The sequence below is a fragment of the Carassius gibelio genome, chromosome B5, assembly GCF_023724105.1.
Source record: "Carassius gibelio isolate Cgi1373 ecotype wild population from Czech Republic chromosome B5, carGib1.2-hapl.c, whole genome shotgun sequence".
Lineage (NCBI taxonomy): Eukaryota > Metazoa > Chordata > Actinopteri > Cypriniformes > Cyprinidae > Carassius > Carassius gibelio.
In genome coordinates, this window is record NC_068400.1 from 10,080,720 (window position 1) to 10,104,894 (window position 24,175).

The following is a 24,175-nucleotide window of genomic DNA, read 5'->3' on the forward strand; positions in this document are numbered from 1 at the left end:
TCCACGTCTGTCTGAGTTTTGTATCATACTTGATCCATCAGGCTTTTATGGCTCATATATTGAGAATACGGAGTAAAAACCTGCTTCATGTTATTAAAAAATGTGCAATTGATTCTGAAGTAACACTGAAGATATCTTAAAGCCCTTTTATATATTGAGTCTTAATGTAATTTGTAAGGCACTGTATGGTTCGGTTCCAGAGATCTCTAAATATGGCTCCAGGAGTAAATTGTTAAATTGCACACATTTTCAGCGCTCAAAAACCAAATGTGCGCACTTTGAGTTCATATGAGACTTTGTGTCTTTAAAAAAGGAATGTCTGAAGAATACATCATGTTGAAACTAGAAATGCATCTCATTTCCTTTTGTCACAACTGCAATAATACTCTTTCCCCAGAGCCTGAAACTCAAGAAAACTGAAGATATTAGAATATGATTTTAGATTCTAGTTCTTAATTAACTTTTTTTTTTTCTTGTGGAAATCTTCTTCTAGGCCCTGCGTCGTTCAGTCCCAGAAATATGGGCTTATATATATTAAAATTCAAACTAGAGCAGCATCAGACTCTTATAAGGTCAATATAAATCTTTCTTGATAAATGCTTCTGGTCTTATGAATGATTCAAACCAGTTCAAAGTTCATCCTCACAACATCTTCATTCATTCTCATTAAATGTTCAGTTTCACCTGAAAAACAACCACTCCGAGACGCAGAGGCTCAGATAAAGATAAACTGTAGTTTATTAGTGGCTATAGATAATGCTATCAGACCATAAACATAAAAACTGAGAAAAGGAGAAAGGCTACATCTGGGATTAAACATCAGCGTGGATCAGTGAACAGAAATGAGAAGCAGGAACAGAAGAAACTGGTCAGAGCGTCTCCATGCGGCAGAAGAACACGAGACAGATCCTGAGCTCATCATTCAGAGAAGCGGACGATACGGCGCTGAAGCAGTAACTCAGAGCGGGAGAGGAACGGCTCCATTCAAGCAAAGTCTGCCGCGTCCAAGCAGTTTCAGACGATTTACACCAGTTCCTCACATTCAGTATTATTTCACTTAACAAAAATAGACCCTCCTCGTTATCGCTTCTTATAAAAAACATCACGTGAGCGTATTTACAAGATTAATGTGACATTCTGGAGGCTTACAAAGATTCTCTTTCCGTCGAGACGGACGCTACGCTGTCGCCGGGGATTGTGGGAAAGAGCAGAGGAAGAGGAGAGAAGACAGAGGAAGGTACAAAGAGAAGGACAGGAAAATAGAGACAAACAACAGGCAGAAGTGTGTGTGTGTGGTTTAGTAAACGCTGGCCGGATCCGTGTGTGTTTGTAAGGCCTTGTGCTGAGAGTTTCCTCGTATACACAGGATCTGATGTTCTTCAGTGATGACTCTTACACCGATGACTGATCCCACACCTGCTGGACACACACACACACACACACACACACACACACACACACACACACACACACACACACACACACACACACACACACACACACACACCATTTTATCAGCTGAACACAAGCATCACAATCACCAAATGTGTCGCTGCAGCACAGAAGCAGTCATCAGTGTCACTCATATATTTATAAATATATCAAAACTTAATGTTTGATTAGTATCTCCCACAATGCATTGCAAAGAACTTCATTTGAACAACTTTAAAGATGATTTTCTCAATATTTAGTGGTGGTCCTGACCTTGTTAACAGTGTTGATGGGGGTTCGAGCTGACCCCGTGTGCAGTCTTTGGCGAGGCTCCTCAAACGCCCGTCCGGGTGACCTCTCCCTGCGCAGGTCCATGATGCGTCCGGGCGAGCGCTCCAGCCGAGGGTCCATCATCCGGCCGGGGGACCGCTCCATCCGGCCCGGGGACTTCTCTCTGTCCAGGGGCCGCGCTGGAGACTTGTCCCGTCTGAACTCGGTGCGAGCCTCGTGGTATCGGTGGGGCGTCCCGGGCTGGTGCAGGCCGTCCTGTACATCCGGCATCGCAGCCAGACGCTTGGAGATGTGCTCGTTGTAGGTGGGAGGACCGCGCTTGTTTGGGCTGACACACACCGGGAGAAAGAGTTAGACACCTCACACTCTGTATGTGTGTGGTTAGAAATGCACAAGTTATCTGAACTCTGAATAAAACCTTAGGATCGAAAGGTTTACGCACACAGAAGAGAGTTCACGTGCATCACCTGACAGACGTTCACCAGTGAGGAGATTAAATATATTTGTACAGTTATGATGAATGTGTCCTGGATAATAAACCACAAGCCCCTCAGAACCCAATCTTGAATCACAAGAGCACTCACCGTCCAACGGTGAGACACACACCTCCTCAGATCCACAATAACACACTTTAACTTGGCATAGGACACATGTTGCGATTAATTGCTTATGCTTTTATCACGGTATTGAAATTAAGTTGCAAAAAAGTATTGAAGTATAACAGGTTTAAAAAGTTTTTCCTTAAAACAAAAAGAACTGAACATTTGCATACAATACAGTAATACACAAAAAAGTATGCAAGTAAAACTTTTAATCATTTACAGTCCAAAATCATTATAAACAGTTGCAACTTTTAGATTTTTATGTTTCATTGAAATTAGCCAAGTTGAATAAATGTTTAGAAGAACTGTTCTTTTGCAGTTTATATTTACTAATGAATGAACTCATGTTAATTAATAGAGCATTAATGTAAAGTGTGACCAAACAATAAAGAATCAAAACATCAGATCAGTTGATGGGGAAAATATTCTTAAAATGCATTTTAAAAACATCAGATTAATTTATAATAAATCATTATTACCAGTATTTTGAAGTGTTCATGATGACAATATCGTGGATATTCACTACCGTGATATAACACATAACCGAATATGAGCACACATCTACTTTTTAAACACATTTATGCTTTTAAATAACGTTATAAATGAACTATTTCTCCTGAATATAATGAGTTTTCAGAGCGCCACATTAAATCTAGTCTCAGTCTGAGCAGGGTTCAGGATATTCTCCTTAAAAACACTTTATTCATCACAGTTCACAGGTTAAAAACGTTCATGATCTGTCACTCACTCGCACAAATAAAGAAAGCACCTTTCTTCCTGTAAAGAAGAGAAACACAGTCAGAAACTCTGGACCAATCACAGCCAGACCTCAGGTCACATGGTGATTTAAATCATTATTCCCTACACATCTCAGATCTCACTCTGATATCACAGGTGCAGCAGGTTTAATGACTTTAAGTGTTTCTCATGTCTTCTGATGGTTATACACATCAAACCTGATTGGACTTGGACACAGATTCATGAAATAAAAACACTGTGTTTGTGTCTGAGAGTGAAGCGCAGCACTGTGTTCATGTTCACACCAGCGCTGTATGAACTCATCTTTGTATGTTTGAGTCACTTATGCATTTCGAAAAAAGCAATATGTGTCAACAATCTTCCACATTTGTAACGAGAATAATTCAGAAATCAAGATCTCACTGCAGTTTTACATAAAAAAGCTTCATGCTTTAACATTTTAATGCAAACATATTAAAAGGTGTACTTGTACTTTTACAGATTTTTGCAAAGTAAATGTTACTACAAAAATTAATATTTAACATACTATAGCATTACAATATATAGTACAAAAAATATTACAATAGTAATATATATTTTCATTTAATAATAATAATAATAATAATCAAAATAATAGTAAAAAAATATTTTATAGATATATATTAATAACACAACAATATGGTCTCATTTGTTAACAATATATTTTAACAGCATTTTTTTTTATCATTTTCATTAATACGAATTCAATTGTTCACTGTTAATGGTAGCTCAAAGTGCATTAACTTAATTCAATAAAAATATAAATATTTTGTAAGTAATATTAGGCATAATGAACGATGCAGAATTATTTTTGATTGTTAGCTCATGTTAACTGTGGTTAATTAATATAATAATATAATATTTAAATCACAAATTGGACAAATTGTGCAGCCCTACAAACCAGCACAGCAAACCTGGAGCTTTTTATATATTAAAATGAAAAATCCCAATATTTAATCAGAAACATCCAGAGGGTAACTCCAGGGTAAGGCTATAATTTGCCTAATGTTAGAGTAATCTATTAACACGTGCATCATAACTGTACGTTTTAGGCATGCACACATGGTACCCAATGAAAAAATAATAAAACAAGCTAATTGCATCTTAATTTATCTCTCTTATTTAAATAGCACATAAACTACATACAAAAAGCAAAGAACTCAAAAAACCCTTGTTATAATCAATGAAGCTGCAATGTCGAATGAATCTCTTACTGACATTGCACATTCATTTCCACTTTGTTGTTTATGAGAGAAAAAAAATAGAGTATTTGAGAGTATCTGAATTTAATGCTGCAATAGACTTCTCCTTTCATTTTCACTTTATTCCTGACATCCTTAATAAATTAAGTTTACCTGAACAGGGGTGTTATTTAAATTTTTATAAATTAATTCAAATGTAATATTGTGCCACGATTTAATATTTTAAAAATCGAGGAATTGTAAATATGACCAAACATTTAAATTAAACACTTTGACAATATGCCGATGATAACAGTTAAGAGAAAATAATTCACAGAATGCACTTTTGTGTTGAGAAAGATGCGATGAAGGCAGTAGAACAGGAAAAACATGCAAGAAGATGGGAGTGAACTTCTCTTAACTTGAGCGCTGTGTTTCTAGAAAGCCATTTCATGGATGAGACGTGAGCATAACAGTCAAACACATCCATGTTTCCACGGAAAAAACTACGGAAAAGCTGCGTGACTGAATAAAAAACCTACCACCTACAGTATATAACATCATCAAACCAGTCTGAAAGCAGCTGTTGTTTTCACTGCTGTTACACCTTCAGTCATTTACAATTTTAATTACCTTGACTTCTGAGTTTATTCATCAAAGAATTACATTATGTTGTTTTTTTTCATTATGTGTAAGGATTCCTAATCCTTAAAATACATTTAAAATAATTTAAACGTAACATATTTAGAATTCAAATCCTAAAATATTTAGTAAACAAAAACAAACTTATGATACATTGATATTTCTACTACACCCCCCACCACCCCACACTTTTTTTGTTGTTGATTTTCACAAAAAACTATTTCTTCAATGTATCTAATAATCTTAATTAATAATATGAATTTAATTATGTATTAAAATTGTATTTGTGGTGCACTTGGAATAGAATTTTCTTTAAATCGAGAGCTAATAAAGAAAACGTTACTTGAATCAAGTTATAGTTAAATTTTTAAGTTGACTAGTTAAATATTATAAAAAAAGATTTTTTGGCATAATATTTTTTTTTTTACCAATCCCTTTTTGGCCCGAGCTGTGCCTATGTAAAATCATCATCCCCCCGAGCTAGAGAAGAAGAATGAGCCCGTGAGGAGGCTGGCGTGATGCTGACCTGCGCGTGGAGCTGTTTCTCTGCGGCTCTGCGCTCGATGTCTCCTGACTCAGGTTTCCTTTGCAGCAGATCACTCGCAGCTTGTTCTGGAAGGACGAGGCCAGATACACGGCGCCGGACGAGATGGCCGGACCCAGGTAACGTGGGTTAGGGATGTCCAGGTGAGCGTAAGCGTGAGGCCTGAACACACACACACACACACACCACTCAGAGCGTCTCTAACAAACATCAGGAACTAAACCACAACACACAGTGGCAGAGGTTTTACCCGAGCGCAGAGTGACTCTGAACCTCGATGACGTCCAGAGAGTTGAAGTAGGTCACAAACAGGTACGGCTCTCGGTACGCTGCACAGAAAACACACAAGATATGATTTAACTGACCAGGAGCCGATGGGACAGTGTCTCAGAGTCAGAGCTGAAGGTGAGATTACTGAAATAGATATTTAACTCTTACTTTACATTCACAATACGCTTCCCTTTTAGATTACAACAACATTTTTATTTCTTTAGCATAATATGCACTGATGAGCCATTCACAATAAGACCAGAAACATGGATTAATACACTAAATAATACATCAAAATCTTGACATCAAACAAGTTAGGTTTTTTAGATTAGCTTGTGTTTGTCAGATTAATCTTAATTTTATTTTCAATTATTCTGCTTCCAATAATTATGAAAATTAGATAATCAAGACAGATGATATACTATAAATTACAAATATTGCATAAATATTTAAAACTTAAATATTTGTAAGTTTAGATAATTTAAATATGTAAAACATATATGATACAAATTACAATAATATTATATATTTAATAAAAGTTATATACAGGTATATATATAGCTTTTTCTTTCAACATTATACACAATTTATACACTACTGACATTTAAATAAATGACTATGTATATAATAATAATTTATTGTAAAATTATTTGAAATATATATTACAAAAATATATTAATATATTATTCATCCAGTTATATTTGTTAATGTATCGTTGTTTTTCAGTGGATTACATTTATAGTTCTAGGAAATCTACTGTTAAAGAAACAATTATTTTTCAGAAGGTAAATAAATGGATGATGATTAATTGCCTCAAATTATTGTGATTACAAATAATGATGTGGATTTTTGTCATAATCGTGCAGCCATGAATGCATCACGATAAAGGACCGTTGTTTGCGTTAAGTGATGTGAAAGACTGGAGTGTGTTTTGTTGTTTTTCCATGTCACTCGTGAAGTGCACACAGATGAACCCATCGTCAGCTCTCCAGACTCTACACTGATGAAGTTTTACCGAAGGACAGAGGCAAGCGGCTCCATTTGATGTCATCACTGCGACTCCTGCGGCCGTACGCATCCACAAATACACCGAACTCTGCGAACAACAACACACACACACACCGGTGAAACACAACATCACACACACACACACCTTCAGCGTCTCGTACAGTACACACACGCACCGTGGAAGCAGAGCAGGTACTCCACCTTCTGCGGCGCGCTGGTCACCTGGATGATGGAGATGGGGAAGCTGTGGGACGAGGCGGCGAACACAGCCGAGGCCAGAGTCACATCGTTCTTATCCAGGAACTCTGAACACACACACACACACACACACACACACACACACACAGTACAGTTCATCAGGGGCAGGGAGATCAAACAGCCTCTTAGTGTGTCTGTGTGAGTGTGTGTGTGTGTGTGTGTGTGTGGGCATGTTTTTGTATCACATCAGGACACAACTCTGTATAATGTCATGGTTATGACACAGGTATTACAAGGAGAGGGTGTCTTATGAGGACATAACCCATGTCCCCAATTTTTCAAAACACTTATAAATCATACAGAATGAGTTTTTTTGAGAAAGTAAAAATGCAGAAAGTTTCCTGTGAGGGTTAGGGTTAGGTGTAGGGTTGGTGAAGGGACATAGAATATACAGTTTCTACAGAATAAACACCATTACACCTATGGGATGAACACACTTTACACAAAAACAAACATGTGTGTGTGTGTGTGTGTATGTGTGAGAGAGAGAGAGTGTGTGTGTGTGTGAGAGAGAGAGTGTGTGTGTGTGCGTCATCTCACCTTCCAGCACGTACTGCTTCATCTCAATCTCGTAGAACTTGTTGGTGCCGATGATGATGCTGTATCCGGTGAAGTGGATGCAGCTGCAGGGTTCAGACGTCTCGATCTCCTGCGGAAGAGCAGCGGACACACACACACACACACACACGTGAGGAATGAACATGTGTGTGTGAGATGTGCATGAGGAGGGTCTTAAACCTCACCTTTCTGATGCAGAACTTGTTGAGTGTGTCGTTGAAGCGCAAGATGGTGATTTTATTGGGCATTGCAGCACAGATACACATGCACGCGTCGATCTGAAACACACACACACACACACACTTTAGTAAAGATATCAGCACTATGTGAAGACCAGTGAAGCCTGTCTTGGACACAAGCACAAAGACAAGAAGGACTGGTTAAGAGATGACACGTGGAAAACTGTAGAAAGAAGTAAATGAAGCCCTGAAGAAGAAAGTAAATGAGACAAAGTCTGAACGGCTTAAAGAAAAATACAGGAAACCGTACCGAGAAACAAACAAAGCAGTGCAAAGGAAAGCCAGAGCAGACTTAGCTACTTTGCAAGTTGGCCTGAAAATAAACCAGAAGAAATCTGAAGTGATGGCACTAAACATCTCAGATCCATTACCAGTCCACGTGAATGCACAACACATGAGTTCACCTATCCTGGGAGTACTGTGAGATACACTGACAGTAAAAACAGAATCAACAAAGCCAGAAACGCTTTCAGAAAGCTAAACAACATACGGACGTCTCAGCAGTGTAGAATCAAGACTAATGTATGGATGACAGCAAGCGACATACGCCGACTGTTAGTCTGAGAAGATATAAGAAGCAAGATATCAAATGAGGATCTATTAACAAGATGTCATCAAGACAGCATGCTAGCAGTGTAACAAAGCGGCGCTGGAACTGGATCAGACACGTTTTGAGAAGAGAGCAAGATAGCACCCAAGAGTAGCCCTTCATTGGAAACTGGAAGGCAGAAGTAAAAGAGGACAACCCAAGATCACCTGGCGTCACACAGAAGAGGAAGAAATGAAATCTATGAACCTGACATAGGGAGATAAACACAGAAACAGCCCAGAATCGACCAGATTAGAGGACCTTCACTGCTGCCATACATGCCAGAGGCATAACGGACAGTAAGTTAGTAAAATAGTACTTGTAATTAATACTAAAATGACACTGGTTCTAACCAGGACCATAATCAATCACTGTCAACACAGTCTGCCAATCATTATATGCTGGTACAGTAGCTCCGCCCACAGTGAAATCTCATTGGTCTAAAATCCTACAAACTGCATCTGCCCTACATCCAGACTCTATAAAGGAAACTTCCAGGTAATACAAGTCCATGTGAAACACTGCTCAAAACCAATTTTACTTCAATAATGATGAGATGCATTTCTCATTATTCAGTTTTATTCAACTTACAACTAGAGACCAAATACAGGAAGAGCAGCACATACTGTGTGCAGACGGACTCTACCTTTCCAGAAGCAAAGAGATGGCAGCCCTTCACCGCCTCGAAGATGTAGGGACTGAGATCAGGCTGCGCCGGCAGATGAGACTGAGCCAGAGACTGCTTGATGCGTTTGATGTCCACCAGACACAGAGCACGCTCCTCGCCTGACACACACACACACACACACACACACAGTCAGCTGAATCACGATGCATCAGTTTATTGTGACAGTCCTAGTATTCTGCTATTAAACTACTGTCAGTGAGGACACACACATGTGAAGCAGACACACACACTGACCGGTGATCATGAGCAGCTTGTCCAGCTCCTTCAGGACCTGGATCTGAAACACAGAGTCGAGTCCCGGGATGTGTGTGAGGGAGTTCTTGATGACGTTCAGAGCGTACAGACCCTCCTCTGAGCCCACCAGCACGATCTGAAACACACACACACACACACACACACACACACACACATATCACTGATCTGAATAATCACACTTCTGTCTTCTGTATTTCTTTAAAAAAATGATGGTATATCTATTGATGCACAAGATAAATGCTGTATAGGTGTTTTTTATTATTTATTTATTTTAGTAGTTTTTATTATTAGTAACAGTGTGGAATAATGTGTAGATGGTGGATTTATTGTTATTTTTGAACAATTTTGATTCACGTACAGCTGTGGTTTATTATTATTTGCTGTGTTACTGTACCTGGTCGGTCAGAGGTAAAGTACAGTTAATGTCCAGCCGATCGTCTCCCTCCAGCTTCAGCAGAGAGTTTCCCAGCAGCTTCTGTTCAGACGATGAGAGACAGAGATGAACGATTCAAACACAAGTCACACAGTTCTCTGGGAACGGAGCTGAAGCCAAGCGCACGTGCTCAAGCCAGACGTTTGCGTTCAGTGTTTCCTACACACAGACATCCTACATCGATGTCAGACATACTGATGTGTATCATGCCTCACATGAACAAAACTAAACAAAACACCATGAAGGAGCACTTCAGCTTGCCTGAGTGATTCATTTCAAATGAACTGATTCATAAGAGTCATTTGTTTGTGAATCAGACTCCACTGGTCATGCTGCATGTGAGAATGTTTTCGTATCATTGTCAAGAACTTCTGCTTTGCTAGACGGAGCTGCAGGAAACACTGGAGTCTGTGGATGACATTCAGAGGAACGGTCTGATGATGCAAGCGACACAGGCACCAGACAGAGTGCATGCTGGGTAATGAGCGTCCCTCAATCATGTGATTACCTGAACCAGTGGTGAGAGAGTCTTCTGACGTTTAACACCGGCCTACAGCGTTCAGAACACAATCACACTTGTTAATTAGAAATATTAAAGATTAAATCACCTATTAATATTAGATTAAAAGCTCATTTAAATTAAATAAATTGAAGTATTTAAATTACTAAAACTAAAATAAAAATTTACCAAAAAAAAATATAATTATAAATAGTATATAGTGTATTATAGTTGCATAAATAATGTACTAAAAATAATTCTGCAAACAATTTTCTTCACGGGGCATTTTTGTTACTTAAAATAAAGCTGAAATAATATAAAACATATATTATATGAATCCCTCTTAAAAGCTTGAATGAAACTACTCGAAATAAGTTGAATTTGAAGTACTAAAATTACTAAAACTGAAAAGTAAATAAAATTACTGTATTTTTCGGACTAAACGTCGCACCTGAGTATAAGTCGCATCAGTCCAAAACTACTTCATGACAAGGGAAAAAAACATATATAAGTCGCATTTATTTAGAACCAAGAACCAAGAGAAAACATTACCGTCTCCAGCCACGAGAGGGCGCTCTATGTGTTCAGTGTAGACTACAGGAGAACTGAGCAGCATAGAGCGCCCTCTGGCGGCTGGAGACGGTAATGTTTTCTATTGGTTCATGTCAAATTAATTTTGATAAACAAGTCGCACCTGACTATAAGTCGCAGGACCAGCCAAACTATGAAAAAAAGTGTGACTTATAGTCCGGAAAATACGGTACATTAATTATAAAAAAAAATATTTTAATTAATAATACAAATGACAAAAGCACCTAAACTGAAGCTTAAATGAAATGAAAGATAACTTTAATACATACTATATGATTAACTATACTATACATATGAATACTGCAGTGTCATACAGTAAACTAAAGCCCGCTGGTTTTAAACATGACGAGAGTAGACCGCATCAGTCAAAGCCTCATAAAGAGTCGGACCGAAGCTGACACAGGTGAAGGACTGATGAACGCAGCGGTCACTCACCGCGTCCGCCTCGCTCTTCTCTCGGGATCCTCTGCAGCCGGCCACCACTGACTCCAGAACAGCCACCCAGCGCTGCTTATCTGGGAAACTGGGAGCCATGAAGTACAGAGACTGACCCGGCCAACACGTGGTGTGAGGATGAGACTCCAGCTTCAGCACGTACGGGATATCTGACACACACACACACACACACAATAAACACATCTACAATCAGACTCTTTAAAAAGCAGAATTAATTAACCGTGTTAGGTGTCAATGGTGCATTTCAAAAATCACATCAGGAAGACAAACAAGAGGCAGCAAAACAATTAAATATGAAGTTACTTAATATTCCTTTAAACAAAGCTAATGACACTTGTCTTGGGGAAATTCATGCTACATTATTTCAGTACAGTAAATATGATTTAAAGAAACATTAACTGATTGAGCCGTTAGGCTTATCATAGTTAACTAAAACTAAAACCATAAAAAGATAAAAACTGAATACACACACACAACAAAATTACTAAAACTTCAACTAAAACTAAATGAAAATATAATAAAAATAAAATATAATTTAATAAAAAAACAGGCAAAAAAATTACTAATGACTCACAAAAACACACGCAGACACACACACACACAAAACTAAATTACTAATACGTAATGAAAATATGAAAAGAGAAAATAAAGTAAAATATTAATAAAAACTAGTTTACTTTCATATCTTAAAATAACTAAAACTGAAATAAAAACTCTATTATATATATATATAGATGAAAACTGAACAGCAGTGGTGCAGGTTAAGCACACAGACTATACTCCACAGTATACTCCACTACACTCAGAAGTGAGAGTAGAGCTCAGGATGTTTGATCTCAGTCGTGTTCTGACCTGATTTGGCCGTGTTGATGAGCTCCGAGGCTCCGACAGCTCCGTGCACCGTCACCTCACCGTCGGTCAAACACAGCTCAAACTCCTCCAGCGGCTTCACCGAGTCTGACACACACACACACACAGAGTTCAGGAAACACACCCAGCTTCATCACGCGGACAGATCTGATGGAGTGATGCTCTACCTTCTGTCGGCTCGGACTCGTAGATCGATAACTTCGTCCCGTCCAGCACCACATACTTCCTCTCCCAGCCCTGCTGTCCTCTCTTACCGTTCCTACAAAACACACCAAAATCATTGGATCATGTTAAACGTGTTTATTTTTGGCGCAAGTCAAACTGAACTCTGCTGCATTCATCAGGTGACAGCAGTAAAGCTTTAATACGAATAATTTTAAAACAAATTTGATTTAAATAATAGGTCCATATAATATTCATACAGGGGACATACTGCATTAGCCCAACAGTTGAAATACATGCATGAAATAATATTTTAACTATTTTACATAATATTTATCTATTTTATCTCACAATTCTGACTTATTTCTTGCAAATGCAAGTCTATATCTCCTAGTTCGGACTTTATAACTTGATTCAACACAAAAATTGTGAGTTTGTCCATTCTGAGGGAGAAAAAAAAGCCAGAAGTGTGGGATTATAAACTAAAAATAAAGAATGAAAGTTGATTTTCCATACCAGAATTGTGAGATACATTCTCGGAATTGCAAGAATTTAGAAATCTAAAGCTTTCTTATTCCATGGCTTGAGTATACGGCTTAGGCTCCGCCCACAAAAAACATCATCACTGATGCAAACACTGAAACTGGTCTATAAGTTACAGATTAAGCAGTTTCTGACAGCTCAAACACTGATGTGGTCAAAGTGAGCACCTGGGCTGCTTCATCCATCCCTCCAGACGCATGTGACCCGAGGCCTCCTTGAGCGGCGGCGCTGGGGAGCTGGCTTTATCCCGACACAGAGCCTCAGTGAAGTGTGTGGCGTATTCAGCAGGAAGACCGCAGGTGGCCGGCAGACACGGGGAACACTTGGGGTGACAGAGAGTACGACACTCTGACCGAGAGAAGAGAAGATCAAGAGAAGAGAGAAGACTACATCAACAGATACTCTACTAGCCATTCTTTCATTTATGGGCCACACAGAACACTTTTTGTGAGACGTGCAAAAAAAAAAAGGGTCTTCACGTGTGTCTTTTTTTTTTAGTTCTTTTCATTTTTAGATGCAATTTAGGTGCAGAAGACAGTGCATGTTTACTTGGAGAAACAATGGAAAAGGAACGAGTGTGTCCCTACAATGCTGAAAATACAGCTGCACATCACAGAAATAAATTACACTTTAACACAGATTCACACAGAAAACAGATGATTTACATTGTAATAATATTTCACAATTTTTACTATATTTTTGATCAAATAAATGCATCCTTGATGAGCAGAAGAGGCTTTTGAATGGTAGTGTATGTAACCATATTATTGGTACAAAATCTTCTCAGAAGTGAGCTAAACCTCCATGTTTCTGTACCCAGACACGTGGCAGCCTGTCGGCCGAAGTGCACCGTGTCCAGGCAGACGGCACATTTGGCCGCTCTCATGTTCAGCCCCACGGTGAAGCGATGCGGGATGTTGTGATGCATTCGCTCCTTCACACGCCGCCCGTACTCTACAGACAGAGAGAGAGAGAGAGAGAGACAGAGAGAGAGTTAGTGTGGGTTATTAATGTCCTCGAGCATCTCAGTGTGAATCATGTCAAACCAATCCAGCAGCAAAGCAACGGCCACAACAAAACCGTGCGTGAGACCACCTCGATCCGAGCAAAACAAACCTCATCAGCGATCGCATGCAGGTCTGTGCTCGAGAGTAAAGAAAGATGCTCAAACACAAACTCCTGAGAGCAGAAACTCAAGAAAAACATGACATGCTGCAGAACCCAAGAAAAGAGACTGAACACATGAGGACAGCAGGAGCGATCCATCTATCTGTCTGTCCGTCCTTCTGTCTGTCTGTCTGTACTTCTGTCTGTCTGTCCTCCTGTCTGTCTGTCCTTCTTTCTGTCCTTCAATCTGTCTGTCCATCTGTCCTTCTGTCTGTCTGTCCGTCTGTCTGTCCTTTTGTCTGTCTGTCCGTCCTTCTGTCTATTTGTCTGTCCTTCTGTCTGTCTTTCTGTCCTTCTGTCTATCTGTCTGTCCTTCTTTCTGTCTGTTTGTCTGTCCTTCTGTCTGTCTGTCCTTTTGTCTGTCTATCCGTCTGTCCTTCTTTCTGTCTGTCTGTCTATCTATCTATCCACCCATCCATCCCATCCATCCAAAGGTTAGGGATCAGTAGCACTTTTGATGTTTTTTTTAAACTCTTTTCTTTAAATATTTTCTGTTAAAATTATGGTTTCTATTTTAATATACTTTATAGTATTATTTATTCCTGTGATGTTGAATTTTCATCAGCCATTACTTAAAGGGATAGTTCACCAAAAACATCTAAAGTATGTCATTAATGACTCACCCTCATGTCGTTCCAAACCCGAATCTTTTCTAATAATATATAAATATAATATAAAATCACTTAAAAAAAAAATGAATGAAAGCATTAATTCTTTCAAAAAAGAAAAAGAGAAATATTCAGACCCCAAACTAAAAAAAAAAAAAAACATTAAAACATCTTACTGCACACTTTTATTTAGACAACATGTAGGTGGCCCCCTTCAGATGTGTTTATAGAGAAGCAATAGAAAAATCCATTCTGTGTGAACAAGTTTCACAAAGGCAAATGTTACAATATTAAACTGTTGTTTTCACAGCCTTCTAAAGACACAGAGCTCATGCTAGGGTCAGGGTTAGCAAGAAGCAAAATGCCTTCTGTGTTAAAGGCCCATATAGCTGCTCTGTGTGTTTTTCTTCCGGTCTGGTTCTCTCAGATGTTATACGACGCTGAACTACATGCAGATCTCAGAGCGACAGAAACAGAGAGACACTTACTTTCAAACGTCACCCTCCTCTTCTCTGAAAGAGCAGCAGAGAAACAGCTCTCAGATTTGATGGAGCCGGACGCAGAAAGAAAGCAAGAGAGCAGGACGACATCGACAGAAACATGAGACAGAAGCAGCCACAGAGACAGAGAGAACACCACTCAAATATTCCTCATCTACACACAACACCAGCTTCATTCATCTGTCTGACTGAAAAACCCTGCATTCTGCTTTAGTTTGGACCTGTTAAAGACATAAAAACCTGTTTCAAAACATATATACACAAAAAGTCCTAAATACGTTTTTTTTTTTTTGTTGACATAATATATGTATGTTTACTATGTATAAGGCCCAGCCCTTATATATGGAATTTTAATTAAAGAAATTGATTTTTTTACTTTTTTTTTATATTAGTATATTAGTAATAATTAGTATTCTTTCATTCTTACAACTGTTTCTTTATCTATCTATATTTATAAATCTATATTATAAAAATAAATAGAATTTGTATATATTTTATTTAAATTTTGATTAAACACACACACACACACACTTACCATTTCTGAATAGAGTAAATGTGTTTAATATTCATAATAAAAGTAAAAAAAAAAAGGTCCTAAATATAGGTTTCTTGTATATGTTTTTTTTTAACAATGTACTTTTTTGATATAACCTGGATTCTGTTTTGCTTGGAATCTTTTTTACTGATGAATAGCTCACAATAAAACCAGCATTACAGAATCAATTTAGCATAGATTTATCTTTAAATAATAATTGCACTCCGGTCTGATTTAATCCAATCCCATGGCAGTGTGTGTGTCGGTGCTGGACTGACCCTCTGGCGTGGAGCTCTCCTTGCGGCGGGCCGAGCTGGACGGGTTCAGGAGGCTGCTGGGATTGGGCTGGCGCTCCGGAGACTTCACGATGGCTGACATGAGGATCTGCTGACGGGCCGAGGCCGGGGTGGGCGGAGCCACATGCTCCTGCGCTTTAAAATGAGCCGCTGAGAGACAGAGAAGAGCCTCAGCATCACAACCTTTACAGGACATCGCTGGACTAAAGGGATAGTTCACCCAAAAATGTTAATTATGTCATTAATTACTCGCCCTCATGTCGTTCAAACCCATTAGACTTTCTTCGTTCATCTTCAGAACACAAAGTAAGATATTTTTGCTGAAATCCGAGAGCTCTCTGACCCTCCATAAACAGCCAAGGGACTATTGTAACTAAGATCTTACAGGTTTGGAATGACATGAGGGTGAATAATTAATGACAGTATTTTATTTTGGGGTGACCGATGTAGTGACGTCTCACCCTCCTCTCGTAGGGAGCGCAGCTCGATCCTCATCTTCTGCAGCGCCTCCTCCAGCTCTGAGCAGCGCACGCGCTCCTTCTCCAGCGCTGCTTTCATATCACCGTACTGCAGAGGAACAGAGGATTGAGACGAGACCGCGGCGGCGCTGTTAGCCGTGACGCCCACCTCCTCACGCCGCCGCCCGAATATACCCTAAAACACACAGGTCACATGACACACTGCACTGTTTATTTCTGCTAGCTGTATCTTTTAAGTGTTTAATGTTTTATATATATATATATATATATATACACACACACACACAGGTGCATCTCAGTTAATTAGAATGTCATGGAAAAGTTCATTTATTTCAGTAATTCAACTCAAACTGTGAAACTCATGTATTAAATAAATTCAGTGCACACAGACTAAAGTAGTGTAAGTCTTTGATTCTTTTAATTGTGATGATTTTGACTTACATTTAAAAAAAACAACAATTCAATTCAATCTCGACAAATTAGAATACCTCATAAGAAAAAAAAAAAAAAAAAAACATCCGTGACATTCTACTTGACTGAGAAGCACCTGTATGTGTTAAAGTGTAATGTATTTCTGTGATGCTCCGCTGTATTTTAAGCATCATTCCTCCAGTCTTCAGTGTCACATGATCTTCAGAAATCTGATTTAGTTCATATTATCATCATGTATTACTGGTGCTCAGTTATTAATAACCGTTCTTATGGTAGTGTACAGTGACTCTAGACGGTTCGATGAAAACCAGGCCAGAATCTCCTGATATTTCCATGTTTTCCAGGACTGTGAGAACAGTTTTATTCTCTTTAATAAAGCTAGTTCTAGATGTAGCAGAAACCACACGCAGACAGACACCAAAACTCAAAAGTGCCTGTGGTTCAGCTAGACACATTCAATCCCACAAATCAAACCCAAGCTCAGTCTTAAATGTACATCAGACTGTAATGAGACAGATTTTCTGAATGAGGTGAAGTCTGAGTCTCATTAGCATGCTCCAGTCTCTCTCACCTTCTTCTTCTTGGTGGGCTGGTCCATCTTGGCCTGCAGGAAGTCGATGAGTTTGGTCTGCTGTGAGATGGTTCCCTCCATCTTCACTTTCTCGTGTGAGTAGACGGCCTGAGGAGAGACCAGGAGGAAGAACATGGAGACACAGATGAGTTAAGTTATAATGTGGACATTGACCCGAATAACCCTAAATGAAACTCAAATTCACAACACTACAGAAGACAAGTGTCACTTCTCAGCTCAAGTCAGTTCTCATCCAATACAATCCAGAGTTACTATTGTTAACTAAAACAATGTCTTCAAATTAATTTAATACTAATATTATATGTGCTTTATGTCAGCTAGTTGCCAGGGCATCATTTCTCAATTTCATTCAGTTTAACTTGATGCTCTAAACTAAAAGAAAATCAGCAAAACCGATACATCGGTCGACCTCATATATATATATTTATATAACATTATGCAGTTTTTCACTGATAGTCATGATATTTTATTGCTATAATCAGGGCCGGTTCTAGGGTGAGAGGAGATCTGGGGCTTAGCCCAGAAAAATCCATCAAATATAAAATTTGGAATACAGAAATATGAAATTATGAAAAAAAATTTGAATGGTACTTTGCCACTAGGTGGCAGCATGCCACTGCCTTAATGAGTGAGTCGGTCAGGCATTTAATCAATGGATTCGTTAGAAACTGATGATATATTCAGAAAAAAAGTAAGCAACTGTTTTTATGAATGGGTCAGTGAATCATTTACGCAAGCAAATGTATTCAGTAAACACCGTTGTGTGTTACTGCACAGCACAACAACATGCTTTGTTTGGAACCATTTCCTTAGCGAAATATGTCTTTTTTTATTATCTTGTTTATTGCATTGTTGCCCTGACACGAAAAGTCTGCCACAGACCGTGCTAACCAAACATTATAACCGCTCTGTGTGTGTGTGTGTGTGTGTGTGTCCTAAAGACTGTGCTGCGCAACCGTTAACTGTTAACGTTAGTTGTTCAAAATGTAACGTTAAATCAGACACAATTTAAAACCGAAAAAGAAATATAATACTATGATTAAAATTTACAGATACCTGAAGCTGATGTATCTTGGAGTTCAAGTGTTCCCTGGCGGTGTTTTACTTCCTCTTTTTGAAGAATTTTGAAATATCCATTTTAATTTTCAAATAAATAGATCTAGTAAAACTACACGCCAACAAAACGCCTGCCTCCAGAAGATCTCATTTCATTGGCTGGATCATACAGATGCTCATCGATGGTTGGCCAGTTTACATGTCAGTCAGCAGCACTAGACTCAGTGGACGGTTTTCGTCGGGTGTGAATGACAACGTGTAAATTGACAGACACTGTAGACCTGAGTCGAGAGATATTTATTTAATTTTAATATAAATTTATTCACTGAGCATGAAAACTCATTGATGGCATGGTGGTAATAAAAACATTCAGGGCTTTACTGAAAACATTCGGGGCTCCAGCCCCCTTAGCCCACCCCTAACGCCGCCCCTGGCTATAATAAACGTGCGTCAGCAATATTTTGCTCCCTCTTGTGGCCTCCTGGAGAAAAGCCAAAAGCCTTTTTCCCCCTTAACTGAAATTATGCATTTTAAATTAAACTATAATCAGAATATACATAAATATTAAGTGCAAAATTCGAATTTAGTTTTCAGCCATTTTTTGGCAGCCTGGTCTCAACTATATATTGTGATGTGTATGGTATCTTGAGGTTTTTGGTGTGTGTGCGTGAGTGTGAATGTGTGTGTGTCTGTGTAAGTGAGTGAATGAGTGTGTGTAAGTGTAAGAGTGTGTGTGTGTGTGTGTTGACACCTGTATGTTCTCCAGCTGGTACTCGAGGTCGGTTCTCTCGGTCTTGAGCAGGTCGGTCTGGTCCAGTGCGTCCTGTAGTCCCTGTGTCAGTCTGAAGATGTGTGTCTTCTGCAGGTCCATCTGCTGCTGCAGCTTCCCTTGCTGACACACACACACACACACACACATCAGTCCAGAGAAACCCCTGGTAGTGACCACTTCAGATAGGGAAGACCTCTGATATCATAACTATAACATATAGGACGCTCATCTTTATTTTAGTGGAGAAGCTGTTGTAAATGTTGAGATCAGAGATACTGAAGGTCTTCTGCAGTGTCTTGTGTGTATATGTTTGTTTTCTCTGTTTCAACTGGACAGATGTATCATTTTATTTATGTTTTGCTGATGTCCTCATCTATGTTTCTGCTCTTGGATTCCATTAAAAATATCTTAATTTGTGTTCAGAAGATGAACCGAGGTCTTCTGGGTTTGGAACGACATGAGGGTTTGTAAATGAAAATTGCAATTTCAATAAGGCAGAAGCTGAGTTTGTCATATATTTTGCATATACAGGCTGCTTAAAATATATGTATGTTTGAGAACAGTTAGAGTCCACTGTTGTGTTTCTCACCTCTTCCATGAGTCTCTGTTTGAGTTCTCTCTCCGTCTCCAGCTTCTGCTGAAGGCTCCTCGCGTTCATCTCCAGCATGGCGTGCTTCTTCTCCAGGTCATTGAGCTGAAACAGCACCACAACACAATCAACCGCACATTTAAACAGCACAGCCTCTCCTGTCTGAGGGAACAGGAGTGCACCGCAGTGTTTAATGGATCTCCATCAGCTGCAGCGTAGGACAGACTGTTGCGAGTGTGTTTGTGTCACTCACAGTATCAGACAGACTCTCAGCTTTCAGTCTCTGCTCTTTCAGCGCCTGCTGCAGAGCCACGATCTCGGCCTTGTGTTCACGGACGGCCAGCTCCACCGCCTGACGAGACTCTGAGCTGCGCTGGTCCGCTCGCAACCTGAGGAACAGGGTCGAGTCAAGCCACAACACTACAGGAAAACAACATCTACATGCACTAGCATTCAAAAGCTTCTGGCTTTAACTGATCCAAAAATACGGTAACAACTGTGAAATAGTTTTGTAACTTAGAAAGACATGTTCCTATGTGAATATAGTGTACAGTCAAACCATCATTTATTCAGACACCTTCAACATTTCTCACATTATCAGTTTATTCGCAGTAGTTTAGAAAATGGTAATGAAGTATGACAAGATCTGTGTCAGAACAAATTCATCTTGATGATGTCAGATAACTTTGATTGAAAGGTTTGTAATGTATTCTGTCGAAAAGCTGTTAAATTTAAGAACACAATTAGGTAAAACCAATTTAGTGCTTAATTTAGTTCAGTCTGTGGTGTGTAAAGATCACATTAGCAATTAAAGAAAACACACTTCAGTAAAACATGCTCAGCTCAAAGTGTCAGGATTCACAGATAAATGTAAAGTTTAAAAGAACGGTATTTATGTGAAATGGAAATCTTTGGGAACATTATAGACGTCTTTATTGTAACTTTTGATCGATTTAATGCAATGCCTGAAGCTGCTGATGAATTGTATTAAACTCAAGGCCATGATGTTTAGCGTGCACCTGTTCTGCTTCTCGTTGTCCAGCAGTCTCTGCATGTCTCTGGTCCTGCGCTCCGCCTGACTCTTCTCGTCCTCCAGAGCAGATCTCCAGTTCTCCCACTGTCTCTCCTTCTCCAGCAGCTCATCGTTCAGACTCTCCAGCTCCACCACCTGCTCCTCCAGCATGCTGCACGTGGTCTTCAGAGTCTCGATGTTCTGCAGACACAAGCACACACTCCTATAACACACCGCAGTACACTACATGCAGTCTGGGGAATTACTAGTGCTCATCACTGTCTGTTTTAGTCATTTAAATAGCATAGGTTTATCTTAATATACTAGTTTATGACATTGTATAATAATATTACATCACCCAAATATGTGACCCTGGAGCACAAAACCAGTCATAACGGTCAATTTTTGGAAATTGAGATTTCTGCATCATCTGAAGCTGAATAAATGATCTCTCCAGTGATGTGTGGTTTGTTCGGAGGACAATATTTGTCTGAGATACAACTATTAGAAAATCTGGAATCTGAGGGAGCAAAAAAATCTAAATATTGAGAAAATCATCTTTAAAGTTGTTCAAATGAAGTTCTTAGCAATGAATATTACTAATCAGACATTAAGTTTTTATATTTTTACGGTAAGAAAGTTACTAAATATCTTCATGGAACATTATCTTAATATCTTAATGATTTTTGGCATAAAAGAAAAATCTATAATTGTGTCCCAAACAATGTATTGTTGTCTATTTCTACAAATCTGTGCTACTGATGACTGCTTCTGTGCTGCAGGGACTCAAATATATTTATTTCCTTCTGATTCTCGTTGTCAGTGCTGGTCTGTTTACCTCATATTGCTCTTTATGAAAAGTGATAAGTGTATAAAACATATAACAACAGGACAAACATATAGTTGATGGCTACACATGATCATATCATGCCTCTAGACACTTCTTTGTGAAGAATACAGAGGACATGTTCTGTAGCAGCGGTCACGTGTGTGTGTTTGCGCACCTGTTTCTGGTTGCTCAGGTGCATCTCTCGGTCGGCCGCCTCTCTGCGCAGACGGTCCACGTCCTGACTGAGCTGCAGTCGCTCCTCGCTCTCCAGCGTCAGCTCGTCCAGCTGCTTGGACAGATAGAAGTTCTGGCGGTTCAGCTCGGCGTTCTCCTGGGTCAGCTGCGTCAGCTGCTCCTCCAGATCCGTGATCACCTGTGAACACACTCCACTGATCAACACATCATCCATCAGGGAGGATCCGAGCAGCTCACTGATCTCACGGATCGATGAAGGTGACAGAAGCGTCCCAGAGTGCACTGATTCTGTCGTGTGCCACTCTTTAGATCTCTGATTCTTCAGCTGTTCTGATCAATACTATCTCTCCGATCCCTGAGGATCCTATCGAGCACAACACACCACTCAAACCTGACAGTTTCGATCTCTCGTCCTGTGTAGATGCCATTTCATTCAAAGTGAATCAAGAGAACGTTTTGAGTAAAAGTATGAAGTCTGTCAGACAAATGTCGTCCCATTGAAGAGAACTATCATATTCAACCCTCCTGAGCAGTGCAGGGGATTGTGGGAAATCTCAGCACAGATAAACGCACACTCACCGAGCAGCTGTCTCGGAGCGCGTCAAACTTGCGCTGAAGCTCATCTCTGTGGGCCTGCAGGAGAAGACAAACACATAATGCTCAGATGATGCTCACTGTTCGACACTTTTAGCTCTATACCCCAAAGATTCAGTTTGTCAAGCTCACTGTACACTTGTAGAATTAAACAGGCTGTTTTTGGTGCTTCATTGCTGCCACATGTAAATAATGCTCAGGAGTCCCTCCCAAAAATATATCTAGTGTAGAATAAACAGCAAGACCCAGTTCACAGTCATGTCACTGGTTTCTCAAACTGGGGATAGTGCAGTTATTGAGATCTGGAAGAAATCATTAAACCATAAAAAATATAACATTTAAATAAATATATTATTTTTTTATAAAAAATTTTTTTTTAAATAAATATTATAAATATTAATACATTAAGTGTTTACTTTCATGTAATACATATTTATATAATAAACTTTTTTTTTTTCTGGCTGCCTGTAATTGTACCTGTTATAATTGTATTTATTTATTTTTTTTAAGTTAAAGAGTTTAGAGTTAAAGCAATTTTGGTGCGATCTTTTTTTTATATATATAAATATTCATCAATTTCAGTTTTTGTTATTTCAGCACTGAAAGTTACACTAATAAAATGTGAAATGCTGACTCCGGAACAATTTTTTATTATCTTGCAGTTAACATTTATTTTATTTTAAGAAACTTTTGAAATATTTTTAGTCAACCATAACAATAAAAATAATTAGTAATTTTCTTTTTAAATGATTCACTGGAATGTCTTTATTTTATATAAATGTACACAATTATTTATGAATTAAATATTTTATTTGTTTACCTGCATGGCATGTGACCCAGTGTTACTATTATATTGAATTAGTTTATTTTTTAGTTTCCATTTAAATTTTTTACATTATTTATATCAGTATTTTTAGAACCATTAAATCTAATTTTTCTAGTTAAATCTAAATTTAGTGCATCAAGTTAAACTACATGAAAATGAGAAATGTAATATATAGATATACACACATATATATTTATATAGAGATCGATTTTTTTAGTTTTGTTATGTTTTATTTAATATTTTTTTAAATGGTGCAAAATGAACGCACAGAGAACAGGTGAGTGTGTTAAGTTAGTGAAATCAGAGTTCTGGCTCGGTCTGGTTTAAGGGTTTGCATGCGTCTCACTCTCAGCGCTGTGATCTCCTCCTCAGCTTCGGCTGTGGTCTCCTCCAGCTCGGTCTTGGCCTGCTGTAGCTGACTCTCTAGCGCGTGTCTCGCCGCCTGCAGGCTGCTGATCTGAGACTCTCTCTCCTGCAGCGACAGCGTGAGCTCCGTCACCTGACGCTTGATCTCCAGCTTCTGCTCCTCATGCTCCAGACCCATCTCAAACACACACACACACACACACACACACACACGGTCAAGCATCATGTGTAATAACCTCACTACTACATTCAAACCTGCCTGACCAATGCAAGCTAGTCTGGTAACCACCATCAGTCTTCTATGATTATCTTCTAACATTCTCACATTTCAACACTAGTGATGCACCTACATTTCACTAAACATGATGTTTTTTCATTTTGTCAAACACATTTTTTTTCTGTTGATGCACAAACAAAACACTAAACATTCACTGAACTTT

General features: G+C 38.9%; 1 protein-coding gene across 11 annotated transcripts in view; it reads right to left on the reverse strand.

Moving 5' to 3' along the window:
• Window positions 1-715: 715 nt before the first annotated feature.
• cita (citron rho-interacting serine/threonine kinase a) overlaps window positions 716-24,175 on the reverse strand; it is an 86,040-nt gene continuing 62,580 nt past the window's right edge. Inside the window, exons 23-50 of one of the 11 annotated variants that reach the window (XM_052555541.1) lie at window positions 23,716-23,913; window positions 22,529-22,582; window positions 21,930-22,127; window positions 20,933-21,126; window positions 20,167-20,302; window positions 19,914-20,018; window positions 19,304-19,444; window positions 17,476-17,583; window positions 16,455-16,560; window positions 15,976-16,143; window positions 15,151-15,174; window positions 13,704-13,841; window positions 13,055-13,235; window positions 12,350-12,441; window positions 12,165-12,269; window positions 11,292-11,461; window positions 10,275-10,316; window positions 9,728-9,808; window positions 9,313-9,448; window positions 9,037-9,176; window positions 7,748-7,840; window positions 7,545-7,653; window positions 6,923-7,051; window positions 6,754-6,834; window positions 5,719-5,797; window positions 5,451-5,630; window positions 1,705-2,050; window positions 716-1,419 (exon numbers count right to left, since the gene is read on the reverse strand). In XM_052555541.1, coding sequence (XP_052411501.1) covers window positions 1,393-1,419; window positions 1,705-2,050; window positions 5,451-5,630; window positions 5,719-5,797; window positions 6,754-6,834; window positions 6,923-7,051; window positions 7,545-7,653; window positions 7,748-7,840; window positions 9,037-9,176; window positions 9,313-9,448; window positions 9,728-9,808; window positions 10,275-10,316; window positions 11,292-11,461; window positions 12,165-12,269; window positions 12,350-12,441; window positions 13,055-13,235; window positions 13,704-13,841; window positions 15,151-15,174; window positions 15,976-16,143; window positions 16,455-16,560; window positions 17,476-17,583; window positions 19,304-19,444; window positions 19,914-20,018; window positions 20,167-20,302; window positions 20,933-21,126; window positions 21,930-22,127; window positions 22,529-22,582; window positions 23,716-23,913 — 3,561 coding nt within the window. In that variant the 3' untranslated portion in view covers window positions 716-1,392. Of the gene's footprint in view, window positions 1,420-1,704; window positions 2,051-2,992; window positions 3,102-5,450; window positions 5,631-5,718; window positions 5,798-6,753; window positions 6,835-6,922; window positions 7,052-7,544; window positions 7,654-7,747; window positions 7,841-9,036; window positions 9,177-9,312; window positions 9,449-9,727; window positions 9,809-10,274; window positions 10,317-11,291; window positions 11,462-12,164; window positions 12,270-12,349; window positions 12,442-13,054; window positions 13,236-13,703; window positions 13,842-15,150; window positions 15,175-15,975; window positions 16,144-16,454; window positions 16,648-17,475; window positions 17,584-19,303; window positions 19,445-19,913; window positions 20,019-20,166; window positions 20,303-20,932; window positions 21,127-21,929; window positions 22,128-22,528; window positions 22,583-23,715; window positions 23,914-24,175 lie in introns of those variants that run through there. The other 10 variants (XM_052555535.1, XM_052555534.1, XM_052555537.1 and 7 more) reach the window with 10 other exon arrangements.